General features: G+C 44.9%; 1 protein-coding gene across 1 annotated transcript in view; it reads left to right on the top strand.

Annotated features, from left to right (window-relative positions):
• The window catches only part of CHCHD6 (coiled-coil-helix-coiled-coil-helix domain containing 6), a 109,817-nt gene extending 98,702 nt beyond the window's left edge, over window positions 1–11,115 (top strand). Inside the window, exon 8 of the mRNA XM_041425828.1 lies at window positions 10,564–11,115. Coding sequence (XP_041281762.1) covers window positions 10,564–10,587 — 24 coding nt within the window. The 3' untranslated portion in view covers window positions 10,588–11,115. The remainder of the gene's footprint in view (window positions 1–10,563) is intronic.
• Window positions 11,116–17,727: the final 6,612 nt, after the last annotated feature.

Here is a 17,727-nt window from a genome sequence, read left to right as displayed (position 1 = left end):
CTCTCCTTCCTTTACATTTTTGTTTTTATTTAAAATGTTCCCTTAAACTGCAAACTGTTCAGGTTGTGACCTGAAGGCTCCTCTGTGCTGGCACAGATTTGCAGAAGGCAGCTGAGGGCTTGCTTTGTTTCCACATGTTGCAAGTGAGAAATTAAATGTATGTTAGTGGTGAAGTCTTTGTGGGCAGAGTGTAAAGAGGTGTGTTTCCACATGTTGCAAGTGAGAAATTGAATGTATGTTAGTGATGAAGTCTGTATTAAGTGAGAAATTAAATGTATGTTAGTGTAGGCAGAGTGTAAAGAGGTATTGAGTGACAGTAGAAAAGAATGGTCTAGGAGGGGGGCAGAGAGGATGTAGCTTAAACTAAATATGATGCTTGCTTTTTTCCAGAACCTTTACAGGAGAAGCATGAATGTGTTCCCAATCCACAACTCCCTTGTCTCTTCCTCCCCTGCCCCCCTCCCTTTTTTCTCTCTCACCCTCTGGGGCTGCTGTTTTAGGATGAGTTGGTTCCAAACAGACAATACTTTCCAAGCAGATAAACGGACACCTAAGCAGCTGCACTGGTATCTATCATGAACAGACTTGCTGTACAGTGAGGAAAATTACAAGATGGGACTGGCATCATTTGTCATATTATAAAAAAATACAAAGCTCCCCCTCCACTTGAGCAGCATCCACAAGACAATTGAACAACACACTTAAGAACTGTCACTTTCTTTTCCAGTCTCTGAATACATTTTCAAATGCTAACGTTAAACATTCCACCTTCAGGTCCTCTGTATAGAATGTGTTTTAGACAGATGGAAGCAGGTCTCTGTCTTGACACTGATGCAGGACTATAAATTTGCAGAGGAGGCGACAGGAGATAATTATTTAGAAGGCTTTTGTGGCTTATTCCAGCATCTGGTATTCTACAGGGGTGTCCTCTGAAGAGGGATAGGGACAGGATGGAGCTAGAGAAATGCTGAGCTTGTTTTTCACTTGGTAAAGGTTTTTAATCTTGAAAGAAAGATTTGGAATTTACACAGGAGGAGACACTGAGAAATCAAGATGCATCTCCTGGTGTTCACCATGTTCCCTTCGTTTGCTCAGATCCATGGTTCATTTTATCTCCTGGTCTCTTCCTTGCCCTGGTTGAGCTGGGTGCCAGTGGGCAGCTCCTCAGAGCAGATCCCTGTTGCCCAGGGACTGACTGTGACAGTGCCATGCTCAGGCCAGCTGAGCTTGCAGCTTCCCACTGGTGCTGCCTGGGTGTGCCTGTGGTTGGGCATCTCCATCTAATCTCACAACCGAACGTTCCCGATCTGTTACAGCCTCTCCATCGCCATCCATGGCTCATGCCCGGCGGTGCTCTCCAAGCTGGGCTGCAGATTCCCTGCCCAGAGCTTCCCACCCCTTGATCTTGTCAAAGGGGAGTGGCACAGTCAAATGTTTAGTGTTTCTTGACTTCTGAAACCTCTGTCCAGGAGGTGTGGCTCAGTGATTTGACTGTCTCGGTTTAAGTCATTAACATTTCAAAAGGGCTGTTAATTCTGTCTGGTTGCCTGAACTTGGTAGAAGATTGTCTAATTGGGGCTTGGTGAGGGCCAGCCAACCAGACTTCTCTTCCTTGAGATCTAATCAGATCTTGCAGCTCCTGGGACCAGATATTTCAAGATACTTGAAAATTGGCAAGAGTTAGACATATAATTAATTCTTTAAATCTGATACTCAAATACTGTAAATGCTCAGTCAGCAATAAGCTTCTGGTGCAGGAGAGTTCAGTGCTGAGTCAAATGGGCTGATTCTGCTGAAATAATTTCGGTTTCTGGTTTGTACCTGAGTAGGGAAGGGTAGTCTTCCAAAATAATTTTTTTCCTCTTTTTAATTTTACATGTAAGTGTCCCTAGTCTTTGGGAGGTGTTTCACAAAAATAGGAGTCAAATCTCACATCTCTCTGCAAACAGACCTGAGAATTCCCAGTTTTCTCTTGACTCTGTCATTGCTGATTTTTGCCTCTTCAGCCAGAAAAAAAGGAGAGCGACATCTACACCCATGTGGGTGAGATGAATACAGCTATCACACAAATAAAATTACTGGCTGCCGAGTAGCAACAGCTTAATGAAAATGTGAAGTGTTAAACAAATAAAGCCAGTCAAGCTCATAATACTTCTGTGTGGAATTTCACTGTATCACTGAACAAAAATAGAATTAGTCATAGAAAAAGGATATCTGGAGAAGTCTCTGCCTGCCTCTGTTCTTGGTGTATGAAGCCAGACTAGACAGGATTGAGCCATACATCAAATGCAGACATGATACTCTGACCCAAAGAGGAATTCTCTTTATCCAGAGCAGGAGCCTGCTAAAGCAAGAGAGAAGGGAGCAAGATAAAGCACCAGATTTCCTCTGAAGCCTAAATGCAAATTGTACAGAGGAATGGATCCCTTGAGAACTGAATTTTTGCATTTCTTTAGCATCTTCTCTTGGTGAATAATTATCATACCTCTGTGTGGTTGGTAAGTGGCATTACTCTTAGGTACAGAAAGGGAAACTGGGATGGGGATTTATTTCAGCTGCTGGATGAAGTTGGGAGGTGACTGACAGTAGAGCCTAGGGACTGGCTTATGCACTGTATACAGTGCTCACCCTCCTGGAGTGCACAGAAAAACTGCAGAGTTTAGTAACACTGGCAAGCACCTGGTGAAGTCCCCAGTCTGAGAATTTAACAAGCACCATGGAGGTCCCAGCTCAGAGGCACGGGCAGTGCCATACCTGAGGTGTTTTCAGCTGTTCTTTGCACTCTACCCAAGGACTGGACTTTCCTGTGCTTCCATCTTGATGAAAATGTCTGGAGTTAAAGACATGCTCATTAGAACTAGTGCAGGTTAGTAATACATCCCAGGATGAGTTCTGGAAAGACAAAATGCAGTATGTAAATCTGGAATCAGCTTGTGAAGAAGCCCTGCAGCCAAGGAGCTGCTATATTTGCCTCCAAACAAAATTACATCCTCTTTCCCTGGCTTCTCCCATCTGTCTGTGTGGGGCTGTGAACAGTCAGTGAATGGGATGGGATGTTCCCTAGGATTTGGGAGGACAGCTGGGGCTGCTCCTTCTATCTCCTGTCTCCCTCTACCTGCTCCCTGATGGCATTTCTTCACAAATAAAGCACATCTCAGCTAGGCTTGGTCTCAGGTTGTGTGGAGTCACTGGTGTATTGAAGGTTTTGTGTCTGGGTCACATGGAGCTTTAATATACCAGGGAATTAGAAATGTTTTAGGAGTTTAAATTCTAAGCACCTTTATTTTTCTGGGTGACCTTGTGAAACTTCCTTGCACCAGACCTGTATCTTGCTGTCCTGCTGCCTTTGTCTAATTTGTTTTCTTGTGTATGTTACTGACATCCAGTGAAGTGTAATTTGTTTGAGAAGTGGCACTTCTAACAAGATGCTGCTAGTAATCCCTGCATTGAATCCCTGTATACACAATGTTCCACAAATAATTAAAGTCACAAACTTCAATCTTGAGGGATGCACAGGGGAAACCTATCCTGAAATGAGGCTTGCCATACCTGACTTTTCTACTTCCAGTGCTTTTTAGCACTGTAGGATTTGCTATTTTTGTTCCAGGACTGAAGCAGATTTAAGAGGAAGTCTGACATCCTGAATTTACACGTCCTAACAACAGTGTTCATCAGTCAGTCTTCTTACCATGTCCTTTCTCTACCCCTTCTCTCTATTAATTTTCCTCAATAGTCTGCAGGGATCATTTGCCAGCCTGATTCAAATTCCTGTACTTCCCTGGCATGTTGTTTTATAACATCTTGCATCATGTACTTTCCATTTCTGTAATCCATTTAATCCAGGATACTGAGATGGCTTTGCAGGTATTTATTGCATTTCTTTCTTCCTTGTGTAAGGAGGTAACAGGTCATTTATACAACTTAATCCAAAGTCTCTTGGCTTCTGGGGTTATTTTTTCCTTTTATTTTCCCACTGATTTTTCTGGAGGCTGGTAGCAAGAGCAGGAAAGATGGTATGGAGAAGGTGCCAATATTTGTGCCTATTGTTTTGTTATGTTGTGCCCAGAGCATGGCTTGGCAGTTCAGCAGTTAAACCTCTGCAGCCAATGTCCCCCAGCAAGAAATGTTACTGTTGCCTCTCCTTAATTTTTGGAAGTGTTGGGCTTAGGGTTTGAAATAATGAAATACTGTTGCATCAGTAAGTGGTTTTCCATTCCTTTTGGCTCGGGAAGCGGATATTCACAGTTGGGTGAAGTTCATTTTAATCCTCACAAAACCAGAGCTGGATTTGTACAAGTTGTCATTGTTTTGCTTTAGGAACACCCTGTGCCTTCTGGATCCCTTTATCCCTCCCAGAGGCTAATCCACAAGCTTGCAAAACACTCGGGGTGACTCCAGTTGCAGGACAGAGGGGTGTCCAGTGTTATCTCCTTTGTCTCCTGCATTGCCTTCTACCACTCAGTCCAGAAAGGCACAGTAGTGTTTGGAGTGTGCAGTTTCTGATGTGTACAGATAGTGGGATGTAATTACCTTCCTCTGAGATACAGTCATTACACTGGCTGTAAAGAGAGAGGGTCACAGTCCTAATGGGAAATGATTTTAAAGCAATCTTGACCAAGTCTAGTGGAGCCATTTCAGAGCACTTAAAACTCAGCCAGTCCTTCATGGCACTTGTGATATGTCCACTTCACGCAGCGAGAGGCATTGGGATTAACACTTGTTGAGGGATAAAGAAAATCCATGATAAACTGCAGCATTGGCTTTGGGCAAGCATTGTGTGCTGCCACGGGGGAAAGGCACAGACACAGCCTGGGTTTGATTATTATTGTTCTTGATACTGATTTGGAAAAACGCAAGGCTCTCACAGAAGCAATAAGCCAGAAGTCATGAAATCTGCCACCTTGGGCTTCCTGTGCTACAAGAGCTGCTCCTCTGTCCCCAGGCTTGATTCCTGCAGAGGCAAGAGGATTATTCCCATTTCCCAAGCAGGTAGCTGGGCAGATAGAGACACAGTCCCCACATCAGAGTCAGATCACTGGTGGGTGCACTGTTGGTCAACCTGGGAAGTGCAGGCTTCAGAAATATTCTGTCTTACAAGGCAAATTTGGTCAGAGGTTGTTTAATAGCAAATACTAGTTTGTGTTGTGTTAGAGAAAGACAGGCTTCAGCGTGCTTTGGTGCATGCTGGGGTTGTGCTCAGCAGCAAGGTGAGGAGAAAGATTTCAGCAAAGCTGATGGAAGGTGGCAGTCAGCAGTTGTAGGTCATATTGAGGGGCCCTGGCAGGTCTGTTGGGATCAGCCCAGGACTAAAAAGCAAACACACTTCACATAAGCAATTTTCTGTGTCCCAGTCCTTTACAGAAGCACAACAGCCGAAGCTGTGCAGGCTAGCAAAGCTCTAAGCTGGTGCCTGGGAGAGAAGAATAACTAGTAGTGAAATGCTCTATGTCTGATTTTCATCCTTTGAGCTCCTCTGTAATGTTACTGGAAAACAAAAATTGTTTAAATAATGGAACAGACCTGATGAAATTGTGCAGTGATGCAGAAGGGGTTGAGGAAGGGTTATTCCTTTCTTTCCATTACTTTTCTCCTCCTGCCTTGCCTCCCAAACGTGGGTGGAATCTACATGTCAGGCACTAGCGACATCAGCCTGGCCTGGTGGCTTTTCTTAATGGCAAGAATGAGATTAAATGCAATTAACATCGATTGAGCAAAAACTGCCCTCGGTTTGTATGTGGATTAATTAACAGTCATCCTTTCAGCAGCAGCCCTTTGCAGAGCCGTGTTTGTTCCTCCTGGCCCCACTCCTTTCTAGCACATGTCCAAAATCAAAAGCACTGAGCTTGTTCCCTACTGCGACGTCTGGGGTTACCAGCTCAGCAGGGAGATGCAGCCCCCCAACCAGGATGATTTTTTTGTGCAGTCTGCTGACTGCAGAGCTGCTCAGTCAGTGGCAAAATATTTCCTGTTAAGCAAGGCTAATGACGGGAGCTCTCTGCGAGTTAGAACAATGATCAGAACAACTGTCTGGAGGAAATCAATGTTATAATGCATGAACAAACAGGTGAGTCTCAGAACAGCTGGAGATTAGTTGTGCTGGTAAATAACTTTGTATTCGGGTGATGCAGAGCGATGGGGAGGTGTCAAGGCAGAGCAAAGCAAGCAGTGGGCTCTTGTGAGCTGAAGAAGAGGGAGGAGGAAACCAGAAAGACTCTTTCTGTTCCTAGCACTCTGTTGGTAGGGTATGTAGACCAGACTTCCACGTGAAAGCAATTTCCAGGGTGTTCTGACAATGCATCTGGTGAGTTTTCTGAAAGGCGTCTTTTCTGCTGTCAAGCCAACTTTGAAGACACCATCTGGGGTAGTAGCCAAGAAGTCATTGGGTGAACTTGCCTGCTTTGCAAAACTATTAACACCAGTACAGAGAAGAGGGAAAACAAAACTCTCTTCATAGCTTTTTGAATTAATGTTTTTTGTTGCTGCCAGGCATGCTACTGGTCCTCCTTATTCCAGTCCCAAGGACAGCAACTGTTGGACTCCTGAAGGATGAGAGAGACAGAGAGGCTTTTCTGTGCAATAACTATATGGCACAGAAGTGCTGTGATCCATTAGTCAGCACAGCTGCTCCACAAAATAGCCAATACTCTGAGTGTAACAGAACAAATTGCACATAACCAAAAAATACCTACAGCATACATCAAACCAAAGTGACTCAAATGTCCCTTGCAGCGCTTTGGGGTGCTAATAGCCCTGCAACAAATGCCTCATCCAGTGTAAAGGCCTTGAACACCCATCTTAGGGCAGGTCAGGATTTTTGTATTTTGTTTGTGCCTCTTTCCACACTAACTGAGATGAAAAAGTTGTGCGGTCACGTTGCTGAGGTCTGCTGTGTGCCAACAGGTATTGTGATGTTGAGAGCTGCCTGCACACGGCAGGGAACTAGGAACTATGGAGATTAATTTCTACTTTGTCACTGACACTCCAAATGCACCAAGTCATTTATCATGGGGATCTGCTTTCTGATTTCTTCATAGCTACACAGTGCCCATATGTGTGAGTGCTGTGGTGCAACTGCTTAAAGGGATGTTAAAACAAAGGCAGGGCACGTGGTGGAGGGAACTTGCAGGGTTTACCCTGTGAGACTAACGGCTGGTTAAATAAATATGTCTTAACACAACTGAGGCTTGGCAAACAGTGTCTCTGGCAAACACTGAGGGAGGAAGTTCTTCAGGGTCTGGCTTTTCAAGGAGGGAGATTCCTCTGCTGGCTGAGAGCCTCCAGCAAGGCCGAGAGCTGAGGCACAGAGCTGGCCAGTGACTGGGGGAGGAGGAGAGCATACTGCAGATCCACCAGGCAGCCCCGAGCTTCTGCACTGGCATGCAGACTGAGAAAGAGGGACCAGGACAGAGGAACAGGTGCATTAGAAAATCTTGTTGAAGCTTGCTCGCCCCAATGCTGGGTACCAGGGCCTCAGCTCTGTTGGAGGACAAAGACTGTGTTGGACATTGACTGGACTCCCTCCTCAGCAGGGGTGGGATTTGTGGAGCAGATCTACTTGCAGAGCTCAGCCCTTTCTCCTCACTCAACTGAAACCAGAACTGGAAAGCTACTGGCTTTCCCACAGGGACTGCAAAGTGGCAGGCTGTGCCAGCTAAGCAGCCCATTTTGACTGCAGTTAGCTCCTGAGCAGGGTGTCACAATGGTGGAAGAACATGAGTTAGTGGCTCGAAGGTCCCATTTGCTGTGAGAGGCGTGGAAGAAAACAAGTGCTGTGTGCCCTCCAGCTGGACTTGCTGTCAGGACTGAGCAGATTGCCATCTCTGTGCTATGAGGAATTTGCTTTTGTATGGACACTCTTTTCATATGTAGAGGAGCTGGGCTGGAGCTCATCAAGACTGGAACCTTGTCTCTACCTGGATTGCCTTGGCAGTGGCATTAAAAATAATCTGTCCTCTCTATAGAAGAAGGGCACTGTTCCCTCTTGTCAGACTGAGGGTGTGATGCACTCTCCAAGGCTGCTCATCTCTGACTTCTTGTTCTGCTAAGACTGCAGCTGCAGCAGAGACTAGCTAATGCCAACTGTAGGGCAGTCATTTTTTGAGGAGGCACCAGAGCTTTTAAGTCTGAGCCTCAGCTCCATTAACTGGGAGTATCCTGTCTGGTAAGAGCAGCGATTGCAAACTGCCTGGGCTTGTTGCCTCTTCACCTTGTCTGGTGCATATGCAGTGATAAGGGCATGGAGAAGAGGCAAAGCTTCTCCTTCCCTTTCCTGGCTCCTTCTGCTCAAGGTAAGTGCTATAGTAACCTGGTAACAATCTTGCAGAGAGGATTCCAGGTTGGAAGAAAATGAAAGGGTGCCAAGTCTGCACTGGCATGGTTGCAAAGCTAGGTGGGCAAACAGTGGGTTTAATCTCAGAGTTAGGGTGTCCCTCAGCCCATCAGTTCTGTGCCCAGGCATACTGTGCAAAGGATTCTGAGGAGGTTTAGTCATCCAGAGTGAGATGGAACCTGATGTTTTTGCACAAGGAATGTTTGTGAGCCTCCAGCACAGTGCATACCTGGTATGTGGGTAGGTTAGGCTGGAAGGAATTCATTGAGGTTAAGAACTGACTGTTTTCATTTCCTCCTGAAATAAGTTGAAATATCATAGAATCATATAATGGTTTAGTCTGGAAGGGACCTTAAAGATCATCTATTTCAAGCCCCCCTGCCATGGGTAGAGACACCTGCAACTAGATGAAGTTGAAATATGTAGTTATGATTTGAGCATGAAATTGTGTAACTCTGATAGTCTTCAAAAGTATTTGAAAAGAGGGGTTTTACTGTCTTCCTGAAGGGTTAACCACAGAGTAGGCACAGAAGTGATTTTGGTTTGTTTTATTTTTTTCACAAAATGTAGCATTCCTGGACACTTCACTGAAGTGTTACAATGTGAATACAGCAAATTACTTCATTGCAAAATTGATCATGAGTTGTTGCTGCTTCATTCATTGCAATTTCAGTGAGTGCTATTGGAGTTTTTAAAATATATTGCTCTGTGTATAACTTTTAAGTCACTAATGATGAGAAAAATTACCTGGGAAATTAGAGTCAGTGGAGTATTATTGATGGTTCATTTGTCAGATTTCTGCATAACCTTTGTCTAAATAATTTGGTGTACAATTTTCTCTTTATTCTTGAGTTCTTTGAAGCTTTTCTAGTTCATTGTTGTCAGAGATGGGGCTGTCTTTGGAGATTCAAGGCCAGCATATTCAGTCTGCATTGGCCATGTATCAGCCAATATCAGCCTGCTGTGCAGAAGCAGCCCAGATGACATCCTCACCTTCTGACAGACAGTGCCAAGCATGCTAGCATCATTATTTTGTGGTGTTTTCCATTCTGATTCACACTGAGGAAAGCACATCTCCTCTCCTCAGAAAGCCAAACATCTGGAGAGTAGAACTGAGCTCAAATACAGCCTTAATAAAAATGGGCAATAAGACTGTATGCAGTGAAGTGTTCACTTGTCTTTCTCTAGTTGGCTTTAGCTGGGACCTCTTGTCATGGCTCAGTACTGTCTGCTCTGCAACAGGGACCTGCACGTATCCAGAGCACGAGCAGGATAGCTCAGGGTGGGCTTATCCTCTGTGATCCTGCTGCTCCTGCAGCCCTGACACAGCCATGCCATTGCTGCTGCAGGAGAGCTGATTGCCCACCCTGGGAAGTGGGATCCAGCACTGATTTCTCAGATCCTCGGGGGGAGAGGTGTTACAGCTGGTGTCATGTGTGTTCTCATCCACTGCTGATGCCATTGTTGGCTCAATTTTATGACTTTATTGATGTGGTAAGATAAAAATAGGAAAGGCTACAGCAGACTTTGCAATCTCCGTCCTAAAAACAATGGAAGCTTTCTGTCTTACAATAACCCTCAGAAGCTCACAGCTCATATGCAGATACCTGCAGGATCTGAGGTGGTACCACTTAGTAGATTTCTGTGGGGACAAAGCAGATGTGATTTTGCTTTGAATTTTAGGAGGGCTTGGGTCTTAATAGGATAAAGGTTGTCAGATATGTCAGGAGTTAGGGTGGTCTCTGAGTCCCCATCTTTCTTCTTCTCACTTCTCTGGTGGTCTTGTATTGATCCTGTTCCAGGCTGAGAGAATGGTGTGTGTGTGTGTGTGTGTGTGTGTTTGATGGCAGCTAATCAAAGTGCTCCTATGTCCTCCTATGCTGAGGCAGGACTTAGTGTGGGGTTGCACTTACTCACTGCTCCAAGGCTTACTTGGAGCCCCAGCTGTTCTCTCCCACTGTAGGCCAATGGATTCACAATCCTGATTGTTGCAACTGACCATGTGCTCTTGATCACAGAATCAGCCTTATGTTTGATATCGTGAGCTGCTTTCTTGCTTCCACACTCCTCTCCCCTTGAATATCTTATGGTTTACAGTAGGTGAGAACTGAAGTTTTTTCTGAGGGATTTTCACCCTGCCAGTGCTACTCTTTTATTTCTGATGTTATCATTCCTATGTCAACAGCTGTATAACTAGCTTACTGCCTTTTGCTTTTGTCTCCTTTTTTCTCCAGGAGCTGTTTGTTAATTCTGGATAAACATCATCCACCAAAGAGCAGAGAACAGGGACCATGGACGCCCTTGGAAGCTCCAGCATCCTTCTGGACAGACACTGACCAAAACCAGTGCCTTCTGCCCTCCATGACCAAGACAATACAACATGATTCCTCTTCTAACTGCCTGCATGTATCAGTCTGGTTGGACGTTCCTGGGGTTGGGAGAAGGGTCTCAGGAGCAGGGGATGCTATAGTTTCTTTTCATTGCTTTGCAATGTAAAGAATATGTTGACCCCAGGTGCTTCCAGCATAGCTTATAGCTTAGGGTCTTGCTCCAACACAAGCCTGGTTTACCCAGTTCTAACTTTGGTTTCACCAACCTACATCTGAATTTCTGGAGCTGTTGCCTCTGTTTGTTTGCTCTGGAGAAAGGGGTCTGAAGTATTTGGAAGTAACCCTGAGTAGCTTGTTAGGATGAACTGTTCCTAGCATGCTCCCATTGGTTACACCAGCAGGCACATTCCTTCCCTTCCAAGGTTCCCTCCTAAACAATAAAGTGTTTAACAGTCACTGTGTGCTGTGAGATACTTTCAGTCCCGTGAGTTTGTAAACTGCTGTTTTCTGCCTATTGCCAATGCCAACGAAAGCTCCAAATGAGTGTGAGGAATAGCAGTATTTCAAGTCACAGTTTATAAATCACCAAACTTGTTCATTTTGGTCCCAGGGGAAGACTGGCTTATTTGAAAGTACAAAGTCCTGGCTGAAGGGAACTGGTGGTGGGGAATCATACTGGAAAAACCTTTGCCTGCTGGCTGCAGAGCCCAAATTTTCTTCCTTTTCACAAGCTCTTGTGTGCAGCTCCTGCTGTGTCTGCCATAAACCACTGTCCCTTTCATCCTTGTGCTCTGTGTTGAGCCCTCTCCTTGCTGCCTGAGGAATGGAGGAAACTGGATGCATCTGGAATTTTATTCTCCTAGAGGTGGGTGTGGCAGAATTGCAAAAGGCTTGTCAGCAAACCAGGGGAGCAGGTCTAGTTTGGTAACCTGATTCCTTTTCTCTCGGTACAGCTTCTCTGTCTGGCAGCATTAGCTTCCTCTGCCTTCTCTGACTGTATCTGACAGTTTTTGAAGAATGTGAACATGGATTTTTGGAGGTCGTGTCAGAGTTTAATGCAGCATTTATGAAAATGGATGAGAGAGGCTGAGAATTGTTTTCTGTGTTATATTCTGCTTCGTCTCTTTTTTCTTTAGACAGCAACTTAGTGCTTTACATCTCCATTAAAACAACAAAATGCCTTTCCTTCTTATTGAGAGCTGATGCCACAACACTTTTCATCCTCAGCAGTGATGCTTGCTTACGCGTGGCTTATCTCTGTTAGTCTCAGATCTTGCAAAAATTCCAGCTCTGCATCTTTGTGTAAGTCAAACTTGCTGTCCCTGAGGGAGGAAGAGCAAGTTTTCTAAAACAATGTAGGACAATTAGTGCCCTCAGATCTGTTGGAGCAGGACTGGGTAGGCTTAAGCTGCTGCTGCCATGCCAGCTTTTGGATCTGCTTGGGATAGCCACAGTACTTCTGTCTCTGCAGGGAGAGATTTAGAGCACCAAGGTCTGTCCCTGACTAGGTTTGAAATTATTGTTGGTCTGAAGAGAAAAGTATGTATTTTGTCTCTTCCTCATTTTCCTCTTGCCCCTATCCAGCATTGCCTTGCATGAGTAATTTGCATGTTATTATTTCAGTTGCCCTAAATTGGGGGGGACTGTGATGCCAGGGCTGATTATTTGGCGGTGCTGGGCAATTTTCTCTGTTAGGCAACTGTAATACATTTTCATGTTCTTTTATAATGAGCTTTATTTACCAAATTGGCAATTCCTCTGTTGAGAAATAACTGATTACAGCATTCAGGGAGTTGCTGTCATCTCAAGATACACAGGTGTCTGTGGAACATAAACAGATGTGTTCATTCAGACAGTGAACTCAATGGGGGTGGGGGGGAATCAGCCATAAAATCATAAATGTAACAGCTACAGCTAATGTTGGCCAGGTGCATTGCGGCTGTTTGCAGCCCAGCAAGGACAAAGTGGCACTCGAAGGCCATCCAGTACCTCCAGAAGAGGGACTGCTTGGTTGTTAGCTGAAAATGCACCTCTTAGCTGTCATTGCACTTCAATACTGGCTTGCCTAGCTCTGCCTCCAAAAGTTTCTGAGGAGAGACATTCATTTGTGTCACAGCCTTGAAGTGAGAATCTCCTCTGTCCTGCTGTGTTGGGTTTGATTTTAGCTTATTCTGTGCTAAATGTCTACAAACTTCTTGGTGATCATGTCCATGGGGACTGTGGCCCCATCTGCCTTTCAGGCAGTCCCTTTCTTTTGATGTTTCCTAGTGCCCAGGAGCAATTTTGTTGCTGCTGTTGCCCTAATCACCAGCTCAGACACCTGAGCCTGGGGGAAAATACAATCACCAGGGATGTCCATAGGAAACTGCTGAAGATGAAGTTCAGTTGCAGAGTCTCAGCTGCTATCCAAGTAAAAAATGTGCAGGTAACAGAGCTTCTTGAGTGAATGTTTTCTCTTCCCCCTCATCTTTGCTCCTCCTGTAGTACCGAGGCCCTTGAAAAGAAGGAAGAAGCCCTGCACCTTCTCCTAGTCTCCCTCTCCTTATGTTTCTCCTTGACTCCTTGTGGGATGTTCAGAGCAATTTTGTTTCTGTGCAAAATTGTGACAGCAGGTGTCAGTTATGCTCCAGAGTGGCAGAAATCATTATTCCTGGAGCCTGGTGTCCAGAGTTGAATGGATGTCCTTTCCACACCGCTACCACCACAGCTGGCACTCATGGACAACTGGGACAGTAGGATAAACAAGGTCTGAATCTATTGTGGAAGCTGAATTAGAGGCAGTTTCCTCCAAAGGCAACTTTGAGGTGGGGTAGAGGCAGCCAGGCACGCTGCTGTCTGTGCTGCATGTGCTGGATAAAAAGCAGCTCTTTTGTGACCAGGAATACCTGTTTCACCAGCTAAAACCAAACCTTCCTGTGGCCAGGTGCAGCACAGTGCTCCCTTCAGCTGAGCAGTGCATGTCCATTTTGCTTGCCTGCTTATTGCAGCTCTCTGCAAGCTGGGTAATTTTGTGCACAAATGCATCCGGTGATTTGGATGCAATGCACACAATTGTGGTAATTTCATGTGAAAATACAGCTTGCAGAGTGCCTGCTTTAAGAGTATGAATTGTTTTAAAATTTGCCAGATGAATGGAAAGAACAACCTTTTTATTCATGCATAATTTCTTAGCATTGCAGGAAGGGAAAAGAACAAAACCAGAGAACTCAGAGAAGATACAGGAAATAACAGAACTGATAAAAAATTTCCAGTGGACCTCAGTAGCTTTGTAAATGAAACATTCAACAAGCAGCACTTTGAGATTCCAGTGTGCAAGAACATCACCGGCACTCCAAGCACCAAATTTGTGATCTTGCATAAAAACTCAACCCGTTGCCTCCTGCTGTTAATATTTCACACTTGACTTTGCAAGATGTTTTATCTAATATCCTCTCTGCATTTAGGCAGCTACCTTCTCTGCCTTGTCCATAACAGGAGAGGCGGGAGGAGGAAGGCAATTGCCAAGTATGTCTGTAATCTATGTAGGAGGGTTTTGTGTAGCTGTAGGGGGAGAAGAGTAAGTCTCATTTCCTATTTTATAGTCTGCTGAGTCCTGTGATCTCATGCTGTGTGCTCCTTTTCCAAGCAAAATTTTTCAATTTGTCTTTCAAGTTCTTGTTATTTTTTATTTCCAAACTGGTTAAAAGTGTTTGTCTGTAACTTGTTGATAAATTGTTTGTGTCTGACTCCCTCAGGTGCTTCATTGCCAGTCTTATATGTGTGTCCAGACCACCTTTTTCTTCTCTTGTCTTGTGCCCCCTCTGTAGGCTGTTACCATCCCTTTTTTGGAACCCATGGGAGCCTAAAGGGCTGTTCAGTGTCCTGTGACATGTAACCCCACACCTGCTCCCATTCATGTGGGTTTTGTCCTTGTCCAAAGCTGGATGTGATATTCCTGAACTGACTCACCTGCCTTGTCAGCCCTATCACTCTACTCTTGGTGTGTGTTGGATCCTCCTCACTTTCCCTGTTCTTGATTCCTTGGGGGAGTGAAGGTTGGTGTGGGCTGAGGTGATTGGGCTGTATCACCTTTGAGCTGAGGCTGTTCAGGCCAGTAATGCTGCCCCTCCATCTCCCACTCTGGTGTGTAATTGTGCTGGCAGAGTGGTGGTTTTGCAGCCTGGGGTAAAGCCAGAGGAAGCAAATGGAGCAGCCACTGGTCTCAGGAGAGCTCCCAGTCAAAAGTGTGTCTTGGATTTAATGACACGTGTGCTCTTTCAGACTTTTTATAGAGGTCAGAGCATGGCAGGAAACTTTCCTCTGTCATCTTCCTAGGGAGAGCAGCGCACAAACTTTTCTTTCCAAGTTGAAATCAATTGTTCCCTCAGGGCTATGTAACAAACTGCTCCTGTAGCTGATTTCCCCTTGTGAATGGCCTAAATTAGATGCTCTCCCTGGTTGCCCTCATTGGAATAGCTTGTGCTTTATCCAGCCATTTTGTTTGTGCCATTTGCTGCGAGATGTTGATAGCACTTGTCTGGTTCCTGCTGCCCTGAGTTGTTCTGTATGGGAGCTATTGCATGGCAGGCCTGCTGTCCCAGGGAGTGTAGGAGAAGAGGCAGCAGGGACCTGGAATCTCATTTTGATTCCTGCTTTGCATCTTCCTTTGTTTTCAGAAAGTGTGTTTAAAATTCATTTCTTGTATCTTTGGAGCAGGTTTGCTAATTGACGTGAATTGAAACAAAGCCCTTGGGCTCACTTGGATCTTTTTGAGGAGTTGGAATCTATTCACCTCCTTATGGATCCTTGAAAGCTTAGTTCCAAAATCCTTTCTGAATACTGAGTTGATATTGGGGTGACAGCTGCAGGGTAAATCGTCTTTATTCCCATCTAATGCTAACATTTTTGGCAAACTGGTGCATGCAGTTCAGTTTGGTACACTTCCTACTGCCTGCTCTACAGAATTAAAAAAACAAGTTACCTTCAGTGTTTAAGACCAGAAAACAAATTGGAGTCACCCAGAAACTCCAGCTGTGCCTTCTGCGTGTGCATCTATACATGAGCAGCTCTGCTGGAGTCTCTGGGTGGGCATCTCCTCTTTGCCTGTGGGGCAGAGCTTTTGTGATATTCAGTCCTTGAACAGTCTGAGTTAATCTCTCCAATGGCCACCAGTGGGGGACATGAGTGACACTCCCTCAGGAGGAATGAAAAATATGTTATTTTTTCCCTTCTGTGACCTCTTGAACATCCCACCGTACCCATTTTCTTGGTGGTGGAGTCCACCATCATAGTGAGTTTGATTTTTATTTTCTGTGAGTGGGGAGTGCCACTGTAAGTCAGGATTAGCTAAACATAGCATTAAAAATAAAGCACGGCTATTAATTTAATGGCTTCCTCGTTACAACCATCATAAAACAAGTAAACAGGAACTCTGCCAGTGCTGCCTGCAGTCTTCCTCCAAGTGGCTGAACCAAGGGAGAGATTTGAACTCTTGCCATTTGATAAAGCCATGTGCGAACATGGCTTTTTAAAAATTAAATCTTTACTTTTCCTGTAGTAGCCTTTCAACTGCTGAGGAAGCCTGGCCAGTGACTGCAGTGGAGCTTTGCAGCTCTTAATGAGACAGAGGGGAAATGGCAGTTCAGGACTTAGCTTAAATCATACCAGCCAAAATAAAAGATTACAAAAGGCAGGGAAATTGTTCTTTGTGAACTGTCTCACTGAAACAGCCTTTGTAGTCCCTTTAATCCTTACTTACTTATTTTTCTTTTGCAAAGGAAAATAACTAAGTTCTGTGTTGGGATTTTTTCCCCTCTACTCTTTATCTTCCAGAGTGCTCTTGCCAACTGTTGGCAACTTCCTTGGATTGGAATTTACTGGATTAAATGGATCACACTGTGGGTCTGTGGTGGCCGCACAGACTTGGTGCCTGCTCCCAAGTACAGCTCTGTCACTGCATCTCAGTGGGAAGTGTACAGTGAGAAAGCCACAGAGGTGTCAAACAGAGTGTAAGCTGAAAGCAGTAGAATTATTTGTGTGCTGGGCTTCTTCCAGAGTTAAAGCAGGTGCTTGTGCAGTGCTGTGGGGTCTTTAAGTTAAAGAGGTTACAAAAGAGAACATACTCACCCATTTGTTTGAAGACTCCATTCTAGTTATTCTTATACAGTGCTTTCTTGTATCCTGAAGTTTACATTCCCAGACTGGAGGGTGGTTTACAAAACAGAATATCCACAGTAATGTATTTAATATCCAGCTGTGAAACCTCAGTGCCAGCTGTTGGCTCCACCCAGCCACATGGGCCCGTGCTAGGAAAAAGGAACTTTGCTGTCTGAAGGAAAGGGTTGCCATTTAGTCTGTGGCCAAACAGATAAAGAAGAGGGTTCATGCTTCAGAGTCTAAGCTGATTATCTGTGTGAAAGCACCCTCGGCCAGCAGGGTCTGGCTCCTCAGCCTCTCCAAAAACAAAGCAGATGTCCTCTGCTGGGGCTGCAGGTGGTGCTGTATTGCTGGCTGCTGATCCAAAGCTCCAGGAGTTTTATTTGAGGCTACTTTGAGGCAAAGCTCAAGGAGTTTTATTTGAGGCTACTTTGAAGCAAAGAATGTGATAGGTCTCTCTAGGTTATAGGAATCCAGTGTTGAGGTGACAGTATCCGAGTGTAGCAGAAGGAGAAAGAGATACATTTGCTTCTTTGTGACTGATGGGCTGATGTTTCAAAGTGTGGTGCTTCTGCTGGGTAAAAATACTTCATTCAACACTGCAAGGAACTGCGCAGAAAAATGAGAGCCACATGCACACCATATATTTAAGGTGATCTATATCATTCTTCTGGCTGTGAACTTGGTCACTGCCAACCAATGCTTACCTTGTGGGATTGGAGGTCCAAACTCAGCTCTGGAAAAGCCAGGCACACCCATTACAGGGAGGTTTTATTTATTGTACTCAAGAGAATTGTGCTCCAGATCTCTTTGCAGCCAGCCCTGAGGCTGGGAGCTCTAACAGTGCTACAGACCTTGCAGCACTCCTGGGCATGCAGATGTAGTCACAGCTCTTCTCAGGAGGGCAGAATTCTGCCTTTCTCCACTTGAAAG

Source organism: Onychostruthus taczanowskii, unplaced genomic scaffold, assembly GCF_017590055.1.
Source record: "Onychostruthus taczanowskii isolate IOZ18803 unplaced genomic scaffold, ASM1759005v1 scaffold9, whole genome shotgun sequence".
In the NCBI taxonomy this organism is placed as follows: domain Eukaryota; kingdom Metazoa; phylum Chordata; class Aves; order Passeriformes; family Passeridae; genus Onychostruthus; species Onychostruthus taczanowskii.
Note: the sequence above shows the minus strand (reverse complement) of the source record. Positions and strands in the feature narration are given on the sequence as shown.